Source organism: Ascaphus truei, chromosome 7 (genome assembly GCF_040206685.1).
Source record: "Ascaphus truei isolate aAscTru1 chromosome 7, aAscTru1.hap1, whole genome shotgun sequence".
In the NCBI taxonomy this organism is placed as follows: domain Eukaryota; kingdom Metazoa; phylum Chordata; class Amphibia; order Anura; family Ascaphidae; genus Ascaphus; species Ascaphus truei.
In genome coordinates, this window is record NC_134489.1 from 21222015 (window position 1) to 21240036 (window position 18022).

The window sequence follows — 18022 nt, forward strand, 5'->3', positions numbered from 1 at the left end:
TAGGACCGCTGGGTGTGGGTCGGGGCAGGAGGGGGCGGCAGTGGTTTAGTTACCTGCAGGATCCTGATGAGCGGTGCAGCCTGTTGAATGAGAGGCCAGATTTCCAGTAACATCTGGATCCTAGGTAGCCAAGTCGCGCTGTTGTTCTTTAAATCCACTAGTTGCTGCAGTGTACTGTTTGTCTGCAAGAAGAGACAGAACAAACAAGGCTGCGTAAAGGCCAGTAACACTTCTTACCCCACAGCATGGCCACGCTGCCTATAACCCCTTCACATGCAGAGGGGCCAGGGGGGGGGGGAGCGTAAGGGGGGAGAGATCATAAGAGGGGGGGGAGCGTAAGGGGGGAGAGATCATAAGAGGGGGGGGTGGGAAAGAGCGTAAGGGAGGGAGAGAGCGTAAAGAGGGAGAGAGAATAAGTAGGGGCAAGAGCGTAAGAGAAAAAGAGGGAGGGAATATAAGGGGGAACAGAGAGAGGGGGGGAGAGAGGGAGACGGACAAACAGGTGTGAGAGAAGGATGGATGGAGGTGGGAGGGATGGATGGGGGGGGAGAAGAGGGATGGATTGGGGGGGGGGGTTGAGGTTCCCCAGAATTTCACAATCTAATGCTAGGGTTCCTTAACCAAAAACAGGTTGAAAACCCCTGTGTTAGGCACACAATCAGAATTTTGAGAGATTGCCAGCTTAGGTAAGACTGTAGAATTATATATTGTCACGTGTACAACGTAGCTTAACATCATGTTAAGCTCAAGGGAGTTTACTGGATCTAGGCCAAAGTGCCTTGTCTTGGACACACAGCAGTGTTATTGTGCTGTACCTTCTGCATTATTTTCTGCGTGTCTGTGGTGTTCGGGGTGTAAAGAATCTGTCCATACAGCACAGGTTTCAGGAGCACCCAGAAGAAAGCCCCACGTGAAGTGCTAACCAAATTCAGGAAGAACTCTGAGCAAAATGGACCTAAAAAAAATAATAATAGAACAGGCAGTATGTCACATACAGCAAGCCAGGCCTGGGACTAGCGGAGTTCCTGTACAATATCCCATGCTCCTTTGCAGATGGCGGTTTCCCCGTACTTACTGGTGTTAGGTATGCCATATTTTAGCATAAGATCTTGCACTGTCTGATTCTGCGGAACTGAGGAGTTTGTTTTCGTAGAAGAGGAGAGATAGGAAAGGTAACTGAAGAGTGTGCCATAATTTCTGTTGCAGAGAAGTGTCGAGATCATCGAAAAGGAGGGAGCGCTAGACGTTTTGGCGCTTCTGGGCATCAACAGTTCCTGAAAAGGACGGTGAAGGCAGCCATAATGTTATCATTGTATCAGCAGAGAGAGGGACAGCTAAAGATGCCCACCCTCAGAACAATGCAACTGCAGGCACACGGAGAGTTTAGGACAGACAGGCGCTAATATCAGACCGTTTAAGTAGCATCAAAATGGAATGGGAAAAATAAAATGGGAATACAGGGGGAAACCATACGTTTTATCTAAAGAGGCAATCCAAGTGCTTTCAAAAATAATAATAACTATACACAGTATTACAGCATGGCGTCTCCGGAGCTGAACGCCATTAATTTTAGCTCCTGGGACCCCCTGCTTCCTGAGATCCTGGTATCTCTCTGCTTTTTAAAGCTCTGCACCACGTGGACCAATAGGAAACTGCACCGGATGATGTCACGACTTCCTATTGGTCCGCAGGGTGCGGGAGCTTTGAAAAGCGGCCCATTACGTGATCTCTGCTAGTGGAGTGGCTACCGGCACCGACTGTAGTAGTAAGTGTCTCTGGAATCAGGGGACACAGAGCTGAAATTGGGGTTCCGGGGACCACCTGTTTCAACTCTGTGTAAAAAAATAAATAAAATGTAAAATAAAATATAAAATATACATATATACATACAGTAGTACAAAAACAAACAAACAAACAAAAACACAAAAGGTGCAAATCAGAGACACAGGTGCATGGATATACAACACCTGAAGGATAAATATGTGAACAAGTCCCAGAAGAAGTCTAAACTCAGACGAAACTAGTAGGTGCGGGTCTCTCAGTAGATCTCCCTATTTCTGTTATATTCAGGACTTTCACCTGTCTTTCTATTTGCAGCAAAGCCTTATTTAAAGGCTATTGGGACTGTTATATCAATTTTGGAATTGAGCCCTGTGGCTCAAGAACGGAGCCAGCTTAGGGGAGTGACGTCACCATCAGAGGACCCGCGCAACTGCTGATAACAGCTGAGCCGTGACGCTTCCGCGTCCGAGCACACAGACGGAGTGAGCGGTTCCTGAGACTATCAGCCCCTTTGATGCAGCGATCTGAACGCATTTTACGGATGTGCCTGTTATTTCTGCTACAGTGTAAGTAGCCTCTGTTGCTTGCGCCATCATTTTATTCATAAACGTACTTCACCATATTGATATCTTTTTCATCTATAGGTACATCTCGTTGTGGAATTCAAATATAGGACTTGTTCACATATTTATCCTTCAGGTGTTGTATATCCATGCACCTGTGTCTCTGATTTGCGCCTTTTATGGTTTTTTTTTGTACTTTTTATTTTCTTTGGGGTGGTGCACACCCATTACATTGTGGCAGCACTCATAGACATCATTGCAACACTATTTTAAATCAGTTTTGCGCACCTTATACATTTTCTTCTTAGATACATATATACATGTATATTATGCATCTTTAATATACTCCGTGCTGGCACGTACACACAGCTGTAATGTCACTTATTCACTTTTACATAAGTAAGTAAGAGACAGTCAGCTTCAAATCTTCTCCTGGAACAGGATTGTGTTTTTTCTCTGTCTTCAGGCTGCCAGCACTCCCCAGCCTAGCTGTTGCAACAATGTTGCAGCCTCTTGTGGCTTTTTGGCTTCAGCCAGTTGTCTTGGCAACCCCCCTGCCTTTTTACCAGGATGGACTGCTCCCCTCCCCTTGCAAGTGGTATTGTCCCAGTTAATTTCTCATCAGCCCAGACCAGCATGCTTCCTCTTAGTACCAGCATCCACCTTGAGCAGCCATCTCTCCTATCCTGGTAAAGTTACTGATTTTTACCTATCCCTATATCTTGCATTTAGCCCACTTCCCCCATAGCTCCCTCTCCCCTCCACTGCTCTCATGTCCCAGTGTTTCCTCAGTACTTTTCCCCCCTTTTTTATTTGTATGTTGTTGCCCCAAATAAACACTTCAGCAAGTAAGAAGGTTCCCTTGCTTGATATCTGGGATTGAGTTAACCTGCCTGTCCCTACTCATCTATCAGGGTGTGCTTGGGCCAGAATAAATCTTGTTTAATCAGAAATATATCCAATGGGAAGTAATGGCATTTCTTTCCCTTGGCAAACAGCTTTTTTTGCACTAGTTTTGCAGTCTGTCATACATAGCGACTCTGGAGGCTGCAAGAAAAACCTCCCCAGCTAATAATCTGCATCAAGTTTCAAAAACTGGAATATAGAGCTTTTTAAAATTAAAAAAAATACTTATTTATTTTTTACGATTGAAGCAGCCATGTGCGTTTCTACACTGCCCTGTGGCTTCCAGGAGGAGGGGAAACATTGTATTGCAGCCAAAAAAAATGACAGATTCCTTGCTGATCATAAACAGGAGCAATTCAGTGCAGCCCTGCATAAAAATCTATCTATTGAAATTGTCCTATGACAAAAAAACCTGTAATTTCCATGGGAACTCTGATGGTAATCCACAAGGGTTACTTACATCTGCCTGCTGCCTGCTCGATAAACCCGTCAGACTTCGGATTTTCTTAATCATGGCAGCAACCTCTTGTTCGGGGGGCATCCTATTCAAAAACGTGTCCAGCTCCTCAATCAACTTTGCCAGTACCTTTAAAGCCAGGTCAATCTCCGCTTGCAATGTTCCAGGGATAAGTAACTGATAAGGAGATGAGGCAGCAAGGTCATTAGCAGAAGTCAGATATTTACTTTGCTACATATATGTATATATGTCATGTGTGTGATGTGTGTATGAATGTGTATATATATATATATGTGTTTGTGTGTGTGTGTGTGTGTGTGTGTGTGTGTGTGTGTGTATATATATTGACATCAAACGTAACAATTGTCAAGGGAATAAATGGGTACACTCCCAGGCAAAATTAAAAAGTCATAAAAGAAACATGTGTCCCATCTCTGCATCTGTTCCATCCCCTAAACCAGGGGTGCTCAACTCCACTCCTCAAGGCTCCACAACAGGTCAGGTTTTAAGGCTATCTCAGCTTCAGCACAGGTAGCTCAGTTGAAGCCACTGGTTGAGCCAGCTGTGCTGAAGTTAGGATAGCGCCTTAAATCAGACATGTTGGGGGTCTTGAGGACTGAAATTGTCCCCTGCCCTAAACCCACACCCCTCAATATTAGAATAAGCACTCACTCTGTAGATCAAGTTAAAAACATCCACGTTCTGTAAAAATATGACGGCCATCTGGTACCCCGACTCCCGGGACAGGTTACAAAACACCCTGAGCGGTTGTGATACTAAAGACTTATTGGCACTGCACTGATCGACTTGGACAAACCAATTCATAATCTGTGAACAGAAGCGGGGGAAAAAACAAGATGAAATAGATGTGGAATCAGCATTCAGCTTTACAGTAAGGTACAGTACGGCCACCAGCAGATAGTATGTCACTCTCATTGTAAATCTCCATGATACAGTATGTCTGTTCTGTGCAGTTTTGTACGGACTGTATCTGGACAGCATAAAAATGACAGCAGTTAAGGACCCTTCTGCTCACAAAGTCTGCTGCCTTCTATCTAACCTCAGACACTCCTGGATCCTTGGCTTTAGTTGGGATAACGTCTACTAAAAATACCAGTGCTGTTTATTTTGTCAAAGTTACATTATATATATTTATCATGACCCTGATGAAGTGTCTGGACGCTGCGAAATGCGTAGGAGAATTTTGGCACCTAGAGTTACCTGTAGCAGACATGTAAGGACTCTACAGTTCCACAGGCAGATCTAATGGACAGTGTTACCACCAGCCTAGATGAACGGGGATGGTCCTACACTGAACTCCGTTCTATGCCTAACTCATGTTCATGTTACCTCATCACACAACTACCTTTGTAAGTGCATTGTATTTATTTTTACACTTCAATATTGTGTGATTAAACTTATTTGCGCTATGGGAGTTGTTTTTTGCACTTCTATGTTCTAGATTTTATCTAGAACAGAAACCGACCAGAAGCTGCCTCTACCTCCAGTGTGGACCCTTTTCTCCGTCTTATTTACATCATTCATTTAATAATTTTTATTTTTATATTCATGCACTATGTCAATTTGTGACCATTCCAACATTAGAAAAGCTTCTTAGATTTACCAATTAATCTGGCATTGTAAGCATGTCCCGCACCTGTGACTACATGAATAAAATACTAGTTTAAATACTAGTTTGGATCAATTCTATAACGAATACCAGCGATGTGCATTATATATATATATATATATATATATATATATATATATATATATATATATATATATATATATATACTGTGAATATATCACAGCACAAGGGGTAGAAGAAGAAAGGCATTTATTCAGCTCATCATGTAGACAACCCCCTGGCTCTCTCTCAGCATGGATGGATGGAATTCACAATATGAATCTCGTTCACCGTTGAGGTGGCGTGAAAACCAATTTGAGTTATAAACATGGGTTTGACAACGGAGCAACGAGAATTGCAGTTGTCATCAAAAAATGAGAGTTGGAGGCTTTTTGGATAAACCGATTGGATTGGCAGAGTCAGAGTGAAAATGCATCTAAAAAAAAGCCTTTTTCAAACTGAGTGGATATGCGAGAAGTGCTTACACAATAGCAAAGCATGCCAATTCGATCGGAAAGGGCTCTTTAGATATGGATTGACACAACTTGCAATTACGAGAATAGGCCCCTTTGTCTTCTTAATGCTGAGATGCAGACGGAATACAATGCTTTTTCATAATCTACAAATCCTAAAAAAAAGTGGTAGATTATATTCATTACTTCTGGAAATCCTTTCTTGTATGACACGAATGTGGTCCATTGTGTTGTATCCACTGCAAAATCCTGCTTGCTCTCTAGACTGGGCAAAGTCCAGTGTCTGTTGCAGCCGATTAGTGAGCATCTTCCTAAAAATCTTGCTAGTGATTGGAAGTAGACAGATGAGTCTGTAGTTCTTGAGGTCTTCTTTGCCTCCTTTCTTGTAGATGAGGATAGATAGGGCATTGCTCCGTTGCTCTGGAATTCTCCTGTTCTTCAAGCAGCATGTAAAGAGTTTTGCAAGGATTCTCTCTAATTCTTCTCCAGTGTCTTTCAAGATTTCAGTTGCAATTACATCTTCCCCAGGAACCTACCCATTTCCATGGATTATGGTTTTAATATACACCAGCTAAAATCAGGCCACTCACAGAAAATAGGTAAATCATGCGCATTGGAACTGAGCAAGAATATTCTGTTGAATCCACTGTCGGTTTGTACCTTGAATTTCGTGGCTGGAGGCGTGTGACGTAATTCCGCTTCCAAATCCGAGTACCTCCGAGAATGTGTGACGCCGTGTTGCCATGCCAACTGGACGCTCCGTGACGTCACGCGGCGCACCACAACAGCCGGGCAGATCGCGGACGACCGAGCCACTCGCCTATAATTTTTATTTGCTACATTGTGCAAATGTAAGTGCAATATTCTTTGCTTAAATACAAATACCCTGTTGAACATACAATGTTGCACTAAGAGTGTCATCTCTGTTTCATTGAGGAACACCACGCTGAGACCATTTGCCATCTACGCTCCCCAAAAGCTACATCTGAAGAGGAGAGAGCTGCCAGCTGCTGCTGATGCCGGGTCAGTCCTGCGTGGGGGTGCCACTGCGCCGCCGGGTCTGAGACAGCTGAGTGAGTTATCCCAGCTCCCCCCTCCGCGGAACCCCTGAGGGGTGCAATTTTAGAAAAATAAAAATTTGTAACACGATCCGCATATAACGCAATGATATTCTTTGGACCCTAAGTACCGCCCTATAACAGGGTTGAGCTGTATATATAATATGAGAGATAGAGAGATCCCTTACTATTCACTTAAAGAGACCTGTGGTATGCTGAGAACCTACCTGAAACTTATTGTCCGGGATTGGCACCATCATCAGAGCATTAATACTTTCCAGTGGGATATTTAACACACGATGCAGTTGCTCCTCCAGATCGCTGCTGTTTCTAAACAGGTCTCTGATTGTTGCTTTATAACAAAAGAAAGAAAGGTATAATGTGATGCTTTAAAGTGCCTTCCACTTCTCACTAATTATTACATACTTGACAGGAATAAAAGTCTAAAATCAATAAATTAAAAAAGCATGCATATAGTTTAATCAATGTTATTTTATTTTTTCATCCGCCTCAACAACTGATGCATCTAATATAAACCTTTTAAAGCTTCAGTTGCAGAGACCAGAAAATCCTCTTTTTATCAATTTTATCTTTTTTTATCAATTATCTCTTTTTATCAATTTTATTGAATGTTTGTAATGGCTTAGGGTCGCCATATATATATATATATATATATATATATATACGGGATTGTCCCTGATTTTATGAACTTGTCCTGTTTTCCCAGAAACGTCTGTCGGGACGCATAATTGTCCCTTATGTTAGTGCCTTGACGTCAAATGCTTGAACTTAAGATCAGCCATAAAAACGTAATAGATTTCTACTTGCGTGTAATCATTCCCTTTTCCGATAGATTTTGCCTTATTAAATTATTAAAATAACAAAGTTAGGACACTGCTTGGTCATCTCATAATACCCTGACACCCAACCCTATAGGCGTTACTTTTTCTCCCACCGCCACTTGTTAGTTTAGTGTGTCTTTCTCTGCCCGGCCAAGAGCAGAGATGATAAAAACCAAAGCAGAAGATACCATTCAGCTCGAAGCATTTTCAAACCAGTCACTGCAACTAGTGTTAAAGTTTGGCTGTATTGATACATTGCTTTGTTTTTGTCCAGAAACACGGTTATAATATTGTGTATAGCCATTTTAAAGATCAGTCATTAACTCATTATGATGTCACACTTTCATACTGGATTTTGGTGCCCCCGTATTATAAAAACTTAACTAATGCAAGTTCAACCCTATAATAGTTTTTCAGTGTCACTAGTCACCAATGTCGACTACATGGATTTTTGTTCTTTGTAAAACAGCGTTTTTATTTTGTATACCAAAAAATGAGTACATTTTAGGAAGAAAACTGCTAATTTCCAACAAATGGTTAAAAAAAAAAATAAAGTACCTTGGAAACCAGTGCTATTTATATTAATAAAATCCCGGATAAGTGACAAGTTCTGTCCAAGATTCTGAAGATCAGCGACTTGAAGCCTGAAATAAATCGGAGAAGACTTTACCCTTGCAAAGAAGAGTGAGAACATGAATTGCTTTAGATAAATGATGGTTGTTATTTATCAAAAGAGAGAAAGGGGCAACAGGAGGAAAAGTGGGAGGTCAGTTGCTGTAAAGTTTGCATTTGCCAGGAGCAATTTACTAATGGTCCTCATCGTCTTTCACAATTAATTCTGTGACCCCAAGCATTTTAATCATGTCCAAGTTAAACCAAACAGGCATCATTTATACAAGCACTGGCCAACTCAAGTTCTCAAGGGCCAACAACAGGTCAGGTTTTCATGAAATCGCTGCTTCAGCACAGGTTGTGCAGTCTGCGACGGAGCCACTGATTGAGCCACCTGTGCTGAAGCAGGGATATCCTGACAACCTGACCTGTTGGTGACCTTTGAGGACTGGAGTTGGCCATCCCTGAATTATTTATTTATTTATAAAATGTTTTACCAGGAAGAAATACATTGGGAGTTATCTCTCGATTTCATGTATGTCCTGGGCACAGAGTTAAGATGACAAATAATACATGGTTACAAATACAGTTACATAATTGAACAGGGTATACATTATATACAAGACATTGCATGCACAGTTAGAGATGATATATATTATAGGCTTATGTAACAGTTACAGACCAGATTAAAATGTGAGAAAGCCTTAGTTTTGAAAGAACTTAAACTGGTGGTGGCTGTGTCTCCGGTAGGTTGTTCCAGTTTTGTGGTGCACGGTAAGAGAAGGAGGAGCGACCGGATACTTTGTTGAGCCTTGGGACCATGAACAGTCTTTTGGAGTCAGATCTCAGGTGATAGGTGCTGCATGTGGTACGGGTGAGGAGCTTGTTCAGGTAGCTGGGTAGCTTGCCCAGAAAGTATTTGAAGGCAAGAAAGGAAAAGTGAACTTTGCGCTTAGACTCAAGGGATGACCAATCTAGTTCTTTGAGCATTTCGCAGTGATGTGTGTTGTAGTTGCATTGAAGGACAAAGCGGCATATTGAATTGTAAGAGTGTCACGTTTTCTAAGGTGGGCTTGGGGTGCCGAGCCGTATACTATGTCTCCATAGTCTATAATTGGCATTAGCATCTGCTGTGCGATACGCTTTCTGACCAGTAGACTTAGGGAGGATTTGTTCCTGTAAAGTACACTTAGTTTGGCATAGGTTTTGGATGTCAGGGTATCAATGTGCATCCTGAATGTTAAGTGGGAGTCAAACCATATGCCCAGGTATTTAAAACTAGTAACAGGAGTTAAGGTGATATTAGCGTTGGTTCTGATCTGGTGCTCAGTTACTGGAAGCTTTAAAAAATGTATTCTTGGTCCCAAATACCATTGTTACAGTCTTGTCAGTGTTTAAAAACAGTTTGTTTTGGGAAATCCAGTTTTCGAGTCTCAAAAAGTCAGACTGAAGAATGTTTTCAAGGTCTGAGAGGCTATGGCTGTGTGCATATAGGATTGTGTCATCTGCATATATGAGTATTGAAGCTTCCTTACAAGCTGTGGGAAGATCATTGATGAACACTGAGAAGAGTAGGGGCCCCAGAACAGAGTCTTGCGGGACACCACAGGTGATATTCAAGGGGTTGGACTTAGAGCCTGAGATGGACACATGTTGGGATCTTCCTGATAGGTAGGACTGATACCAGTTTAAAGCATGCTTCCCTAATCCAGAGCACTGGAGTTTGTTAAGCAGGATAGCATGATCAACAGTATCAAAAGCCTTTGCAAAATCTAGGAATATTGCACCAGTGCGTTGTCCCTGTTCCATTCCACACTGGATTTCATTGCAAACTTTTAGCAGGGTAGTTACGGTGGCGTATTTGGGGCGAAAGCCAGATTGGAATTGGTTAGGGAAATTTGTCTTGGTATAGTAATCGCTTAATTGGGAGTGGACACATTTTTCCATAACTTTGGAAAGTATTGGGAGAAGAGAGATTGGCCTGTAGTTTGAGACAGTGTTTTTGTCCCCACTTTTGAAGATTGGGACAACTCTGGCAGTTTTCCAGGTCTTAGGGATATGGCCCGAAGACAAGATAGAGTTGACTATGGAAGCAATTGGTTTGGCATTGGCTGGGGCACCAAGTCGTAGGAACCTAGATTGCAGTAAGTCGGGTCCACATTGGCTGCTTTAGTTTTACTTTGAGGGGCGCTTGTGTAATCTCCTCTTCCGATACTGGGACAAATTGAAAATTGTGGGCAGTGTTGGGAGGGTGTGGGGCTATATGGGTACTCCCAGGATGAGATTTATGCCAATATTAAAATCCTCACAGCAGAGCCATTTAAACGAAACTTTTTACTAGCATGGAAAACACTGCAGGGTGTATATATCAAAGGACAAAGTCTTTATTCAAACGCACGTTGCGTTGAAAACTACCTGCGCCAGGCTGCATCTACGTAGCAATTTTGTTTAATTTGTGGGCATGACTGGGACTGTCTCGACAAGAGGGATTAATGGAGCAAGTGGGAGGAGTTAGGGCGGAGTTACATTTGCATATTGGCGCCATTCTATATACCGGTAGTAAAAAATGTGTGGCTTGCGTTACTTTTCTCGACAGTTTTCTACGTTGTCTTTCTCCGTTACCGTTATCTTTTTAGCGCAGAATACCAGCGAAGCATGCACCAGATTCTACAACAGGAGAAATATCCCTAATAAACATGTCACGTTTCAGACAGAAAAAAAAAATGCGATTTTGTTTTTGACGCAGCTGCGTCGGCGCAGACCACGTTCTTGATACTTTACATAGACCCCTGAGATCTGCCGCAGTCTCACACAAAAAAAATGACTTGATTCTACGTTTCCCACAATACTGACGCAGCTATGTATCAAGGGGAAGAAACATTTGCTTTGATGCATTACACTATTTTTTTTTGCACATTGTTGAATTAAAACGTAAAAATTCTCACGCAGATTTTTAGTCAGAAAGGATTTCCTGCCAGTTCAGGACATTTTGATGCAAAAAAAGCAAAATGGAAAAAAGCGACTCCTTGATATGCAGAATTGGATACATCCAATTATAATGTGTCAGCAGGTGCACTACTGAAATATATATAATACAAAGATACAAGACGGAAACGTCTGCTGGTGTTCTAACATTGTCTTGATATGTAAACCCTTTAGATTGTTAGCTCTTCGCCGCAAGGATTTAATGCTGTAGACATCCTATTTTTGACTGATTTTATTATGCTTGCATTCTGTCGGCATACCTGTATGTTATAATGTCAGTGTACTTACACTGGCGACACACTTTATTCGAGCTCGGCTAGTCCCACGAATTCGGGTAAACCCGGGTGTTTTGAGGTTTGTGACTGTTTTCTGCCCGAGTGCATTGAGTTATTTTCCGGCAGGGATTGAAGCATTTTATTCCCGCTGGCTGCAATACTGCACAGTACATATATATATATACTGCATTACAATTCATGAATTTATGCCATCTGGTAGACACGTGAAGCATTGCAGCCTATTATATCCTAATCATTATCATTTAACAGATCAGCCGCCCATCAGCCAGGCATGAACCCAGGCTGGGAAGGCAAATGCAACGGGGCTTGCCAGAGGTTAGGAGCGGCGCATTCCAGGTATCTGCCAGGTACATACCGGGTATTTGCTCGAATAAAGTGTGTCGGTGCAGTATGCTCGAAGGCCCATGTTTACTAAGCGATGCTACTCCATAAGACACCTCCGGTACCGGAATACTGACCAAAAGAGGGAAAAGGAGTCTTCCGAGTAGCATCACTTAGTTAATATGGACCTAAATGTCCACACTCCCCGCAGTGTATATGAACATGAAACAGAATGATAGTTTGACACAGTACTACAAATGTATTGTTACCAGTTCATGCTCATTGAGCTCAGCTCTGCAAGGAGTTCTTGTTGGAAGTTTTTCCACATTGTGTCAATGACAGATGTTATGTTTGCTGGTGAGCTGGTGTTTGCAGCTGCAATGGCGTCTCGGATCCCTGCAACCACAAAGTCTGCCACAGTTTGCAGCAGCGTGAGGAACTGGCACGCAAAGTAGCAGGATGACTGGGAGATGCTGGCGTCTCCCAATCCACAGAGAAGAGTGGTCAGGTTTCGTAGCTGAGACATCTATGAAGAAACCCAAATCCAGTTACCATACATGTGCTTAAAATCATGAAACTGTGATAACACATGAGCTCTAAAGAAAGAGGGGACACTGGTCAAAGTCTCTTGGATGCATATGGTCTGAAAATATGCACCAGATTTATAACATCCCACTGAAACTGGTAATCTGATTATTGGGATATGCGTTCTTCTTCAGAAACATTGCCCAACTTTGCAGCCATATAGTCTTCGATGAATAAACCTCAGCGAAAATGATGTTTAAAAGCAGTGGTGACTAAAGATGATGCACTACACAAGGACATATATTTAGAGAGAATCTAATTAAAATTTGTAGTGGCCAACATATACAGTACACACATGCTAGATGGGATATGGACTACTGGAGGGAATTAGGCAATGGCAGTGGGACTTGCAAAACTAATCATTGGGAAGCCACAGCAATATAGTTTTAGACTGTCAGCTGAAGAACTATTGAGTTATAGTTAGGTGTGTGAAATCATACTCATGATTTCCCTCTTATGCAGCATGTTTCTTGTCGTGAAACAGTATGAAAGCAGTATGAAGCAATATCAGAAGATGCTCTGTGCTAGATTTGAGAAGATATAAGTTGAAGAAGTTACTTTTCTTTATTTGACTTGCCTTTTGCTTGGCCATCTCTTCCGTTAGTAATGCATTTGCTGAATCATTGTTTTTAGTAAACACAGCCTGTATGAGCTGAATCGCCTCTTCAAAGTGTCCTACAGAAGATAAAATGATTAATCGGGGACCCTTAACCACAAAGAAATCCATATTGAATTCCATTCTTCATGCCAGATCTTCAGATCCCCAGAAAGGACAATAATTGACCACAATCTATAATGCATTATGGATTGCTGCTTAATTAGTGGTTTGCCTTTCTTGGTTATCAAAGCCATTTGCAACACTTTAGTGCATAAACTCATTAACAATTTCTAAAGTAGATGGCGAAACAGAAAAGTGATGACCACACAGAAAATGAAGGATACCCAGTGATTGGTTGGATAGAGGCCGTGTTCCATTCTTCAAGCAGTTCATGACCGTTCCATAAGGCTCCACTGACATATTCTGCACATTGTTTGTGAATTCTTCTGTAAGCTTCAAATGTCTGCAACAGAAACAACTATTAAATGTGCGCTCGCATGTGAACTTATAACACTATTTGAAAACTGTAAAATGGGGGGGGGGGAGAGGGGGCATCGATTGAATGGCTATTTGTGTAACTTGATAGAACATTGCTGGGTTATACATTCAGAATAAGCTGTGTAGCTTTGTACTCATTCTGGAGTGACTATTGTAATTCAAAGCATTGATAAACATCCCAGCCAGGCTCACTTTGGTCATTGAAACAAAAGTGTAATACTAAAGGGATACAGCATGAGAAAATATGCAAACACAACCGCCTAATTGCTTGGGAAGGGGCATGGGGGCGGCAGCAGAGGACATATCACCATCTGTGAGCATGTCTCAAAATAGATGCACTGTATGACTTAACAAGTTAATATCAGTGAAAAGTCTACTCACTGCAGTGTCATGTCGCGGAGTGCTGTGAAGTTGTTGGTGTTGTTGAGCATATACGCCATCAGTTCGGAAAGGGAAGAAAATGCCTGTGTGTATGAAGTGGCACCGAGGGCTTTTGAGAGGAAATCCAAGACGTCTCTTTCTGCAATGATGATCTGCTCAGTTGCAATGTTGGCTGAGGTGTCGTTCTTTATGAAGGTCAAGAAAAATGAGAAGACGTCATGTAGACTATCAAGCCGGTCGGCAATAGCTGAGTTATTGTAGATTCTTATTTCTTGTATCAGCAATTCAAGAACAGCTCCCACTATGTTCTCCACTGAGCTACCTGTAGAACTGAGCCTGTTTGACAAAAATGAAACTATCTTCTCAGCCGTGGCAGCAATTAAATAGTTTGGCGTCCCAGCTGGTATAAAATGTGCCGTATTCGAGAGAATATGTTTAATGGTCTCCAGATTTGAAATCCAGTTATGATGTGCTTGATCAAAATGCAGTAGATTACAGGCCAATAAACTTAAGTTAGAGAGCAAACCTTCGTTGAAACGTGGATGTGTTGGATCAAATGCTACCCAGACAGAGTGAGAAAATCTGGCAAAGGTATCCAGAACTGCTTGGCATTCTTTAACAGAGGTCAAATTAAGGTCAAAATGTGAGGAGTTTGTCGAATTAAACAAAAATTTGAAATGTGGGTCTTTCAACAAAGTAACAGTGGCCTGATACACTTGTATTGCTTTTGCATCCAAACCACTGTTAGTGAGCATTAGCGCCCTTCTTAGCGTTTCCAAAATAGAAATGGACTCATTAACTTCCACTACTGTCCAGTTCATAAATAAAAAGCTGTCCACAACATGCTGGGATTTAAGCCAATGAGATAGGTGTGTTACATTCAGGACCTGCTCAATAAGTTCATAGATTCGGCTGTCAAACTGTCCATGCAGGGATGCCAACATGTCAATGCTCTTGGATACCTCTTCCCAGTTCCGTTGTGAATCTGAGGTTTGTGCATTGAAATCAGCTTGGTTCAGAAGAAAGTGAATCAAAACATGAAGAGGGTTGGAATGGTTTGAAAAGAGATTATCCAGAATTTGTACAATTTGGGTTTCTGCCTTAAATGTTGAATTGTTTTCTGGTAGCTCTTCGCAAATGAAAGTAAGGCTTTCATGCAGCAACCGAATCCATGGTATCTGGAGACCATACAGATTATTTAATTCTGACAGTACACCAATGGAGAGCTTCATCACTTGTATTATACACGCCATTTCTTCAGCTAGTTGGGGTAAACTTTCATTACTGCAGATGCTATGGAATTCCTGAGAGTTTTGAAATGCTGAGTAAATGATATCATTAAATGTGTGATTATATCTCGTGCTGTTATCAGAACTATTAATGCCAAATAGCCACTGGCATTTTAGTTCTTCCAATGACTCCTGCTCTGTTTCGTTTTTAAATATTTCCAGAATAAGCAAATGTAAAACATCTTGGGCAGAGCAATCACCAATGAGTTCTTGAGATTCGCTTCCTTTTAGGAAAGGACTCATGGCCAAGTACCATACACCCAGGAGTTCAGCTTCCATTGCAGACTTGTTCTGAAATGGAACCCAGTTCCATTCATCCTGCACTAGCAGGTAGGTAAAGTTGTATATTCTGAAGATCATTTCTTTACTTATTGTTCCTTCAAGTTTAATGTCATGGAGGATGCCCGTCCCTTCTTTCACGAGTGTGTAAATCTTTTGTACCCGGGCATTGTTGAACTTCGTGAATTGGTGCAAGTATTCCACATCAAGGTTCCTCATGGCCTGTAGGGTGTGGAGTGCTTTATTTATGGATTCCAAAACCATTGCCATATTGACTTTCTCAATTTTTTGCAAGAAGAGCAAGGCTAATTTGGCATCTTTCTGGTTATTGTCATTAATTAATAAATCCCGAAAGAAAGAAATATTTGACAATTTATGAAGCTCAGCCTCAGCTTGATATATTAGAAGCTGAAACTGTCCGTTTTGAGATGTTGTTTTGAGTACATGCAACAGATCTGACAGGGTGAAAGAATGGTTGAAGAAATGAATCACAAATTCTGTATCCTTTGCAATTAAGTTGATGTATGGGTAATTATCTGCCATCCATTGTGCAATTATATTCATTGTGTAAGCACCCAGAGAAGTGTCCAACACACCTGTCTGGTTTTTCCTTTGGAGCATAAACCAATGCACGACATCAAGCTGGAATCTTATATTTTCCAATAGTTCGCTGATATTATATTGCAACACAATGGAAAGATTATACTTGGAGACATCGACTTCACTTGCTTGTAGCATCTCACATATCAGGTTGGTTCTTGTGTCAGTTCCATTTAAAGTCAAATGTAATGTTACTCCATTGTCCTGTAACATATGTCGAATGTCTTCAACAGATGTGTTTATTGCATGTAAGATGGGTTTGTGTTGTAGTGTAAGTGTTGTAAGATTGTAGAGATATGTGAGCTGCTGATATATGAAGGTATTACCATTTATTTTGCTTAGCCAGTCTCCCGCTATTGAAGAGATGATTGACAGCCTGTCATGAGTTGGTTGTACCAAAGGTAGTAATTTTAATAGCTTAGTGATCTGCAATGTTAAGTGTAAGCTGCATAGTAAAGGGTCTGTATGGTTAACAGAATTAGATACATAGAGCAACGCTTGTACCTGGAGAAGGAAGTCTGTGAGGTTAGTAGATGTTAGCACTTGCAAAATGCTCTGCAGTGACACAGGGATGGTGAGGTTTCGATCATCTCTCACTTTGGGGTTCAGAATCCAGTCCCTCACTGAGAACACCTCTTCAAAGACCCCTCCGAAAGTCTGTGAAGAATTATGTGGGTGCTCCTGTGCATACAAAAGCATCAAAAATATATTGTTGATTAGGGATATCTGTAGGTGGTCATACGATTCAAACTGCAGGAGCGAGCTGTTTGCAAACTGCTCTCCCAAGCTATTGTTCTGTATCATTGCTTGAAACTGTGTAACATCAAACACGAAGCGCTGGAATCCCTGAATAACGTCTGTGCAGTTTGCAGGTTTAATTCTGCACTTCTGAATAGATCCAGCAACCAGCAGACTGGCATTTGCTACTTTTAGAAAGCTCTCCCGTCCTCCTGGTGGTATGTATTCCGAAATAAGATTGAAGAGCCTAGAAATTTCATTGCTGACATTATTACTTAGACTTTGTAGCTGAGGAGGATAGAAAAATGGTAACACCTTTACAACAGCATCGCTCATATTACGGAACTGTTGTTTTATCAGACTAGAATATAGCACATTTATAAGATATAGGCCGTGTTGTGTTTGATTGCCAGGCTCCAAGCCGTTGGGCAAGTATTTCTTAAAGATTGCAGAAAGCTCTTGTATATCACTGGTGTTATCCAATTTGATCAACCCATTAAACATTTCCAGTGCATCAAGGAACAGTTTAACATGTTGAATATTATCAGTGCTGAAGACAAACGGAAGAACTTTTGATATCTCAGCTATTAGGCCTGTCTGATTCACGATGGTGAGGAGCTTTACCAGCATTGCAGTGTCATTGAAGAAAGCTGTTCCCGTGTTCACTGAGGTCAAATGGCTAATTAACATTTCAAGATGGTTAGTTTCATTCTTCCCATGCGTGGCAATGAATATCCTAGTGACATTCATAATAGTTTGCAAGAATTCTTCCATGACATATGTGAGGTTCTTGGTACAAGGTAGCAAAGTCTCTACTATTTGCAATATTGTATTGGTTGTGTTGCTGGTAATATAGGGTGGGCTAAGTGATGCTTCAGAAATGATCTGATCTGTGGCATTAAACCCAAGCTGCAGAAGATTTTCCCAGATGTTGTGATTATTTGAGTTGCCACGATACTGTTCCACCATCAGCTGATTGACTTTAGAGCTAATGAAACCTTCCAAGCCACTTTGTTTAAAGGTATCCCAGACTTGCTTCACAAATCTGGAATTCAAAGAGTGATAACACATGTAATATTATTACGCTGACTTCAGATGTCCACATGATGTGGGTTGTAGCTGTTTTGGC

General features: G+C 41.5%; 1 protein-coding gene across 1 annotated transcript in view; it reads right to left on the reverse strand.

The window, feature by feature from the left end:
- The window catches only part of ABCA12 (ATP binding cassette subfamily A member 12), a 159451-nt gene that overhangs the window by 77355 nt on the left and 64074 nt on the right, over positions 1-18022 (reverse strand). The window contains exons 14-24 of the mRNA XM_075607232.1: positions 13988-17938; positions 13453-13571; positions 13088-13185; positions 12195-12451; positions 8270-8355; positions 7097-7221; positions 4381-4536; positions 3712-3885; positions 1076-1274; positions 816-955; positions 54-182 (exon numbers count right to left, since the gene is read on the reverse strand). Coding sequence (XP_075463347.1) covers positions 54-182; positions 816-955; positions 1076-1274; positions 3712-3885; positions 4381-4536; positions 7097-7221; positions 8270-8355; positions 12195-12451; positions 13088-13185; positions 13453-13571; positions 13988-17938 — 5434 coding nt within the window. The remainder of the gene's footprint in view (positions 1-53; positions 183-815; positions 956-1075; positions 1275-3711; positions 3886-4380; positions 4537-7096; positions 7222-8269; positions 8356-12194; positions 12452-13087; positions 13186-13452; positions 13572-13987; positions 17939-18022) is intronic.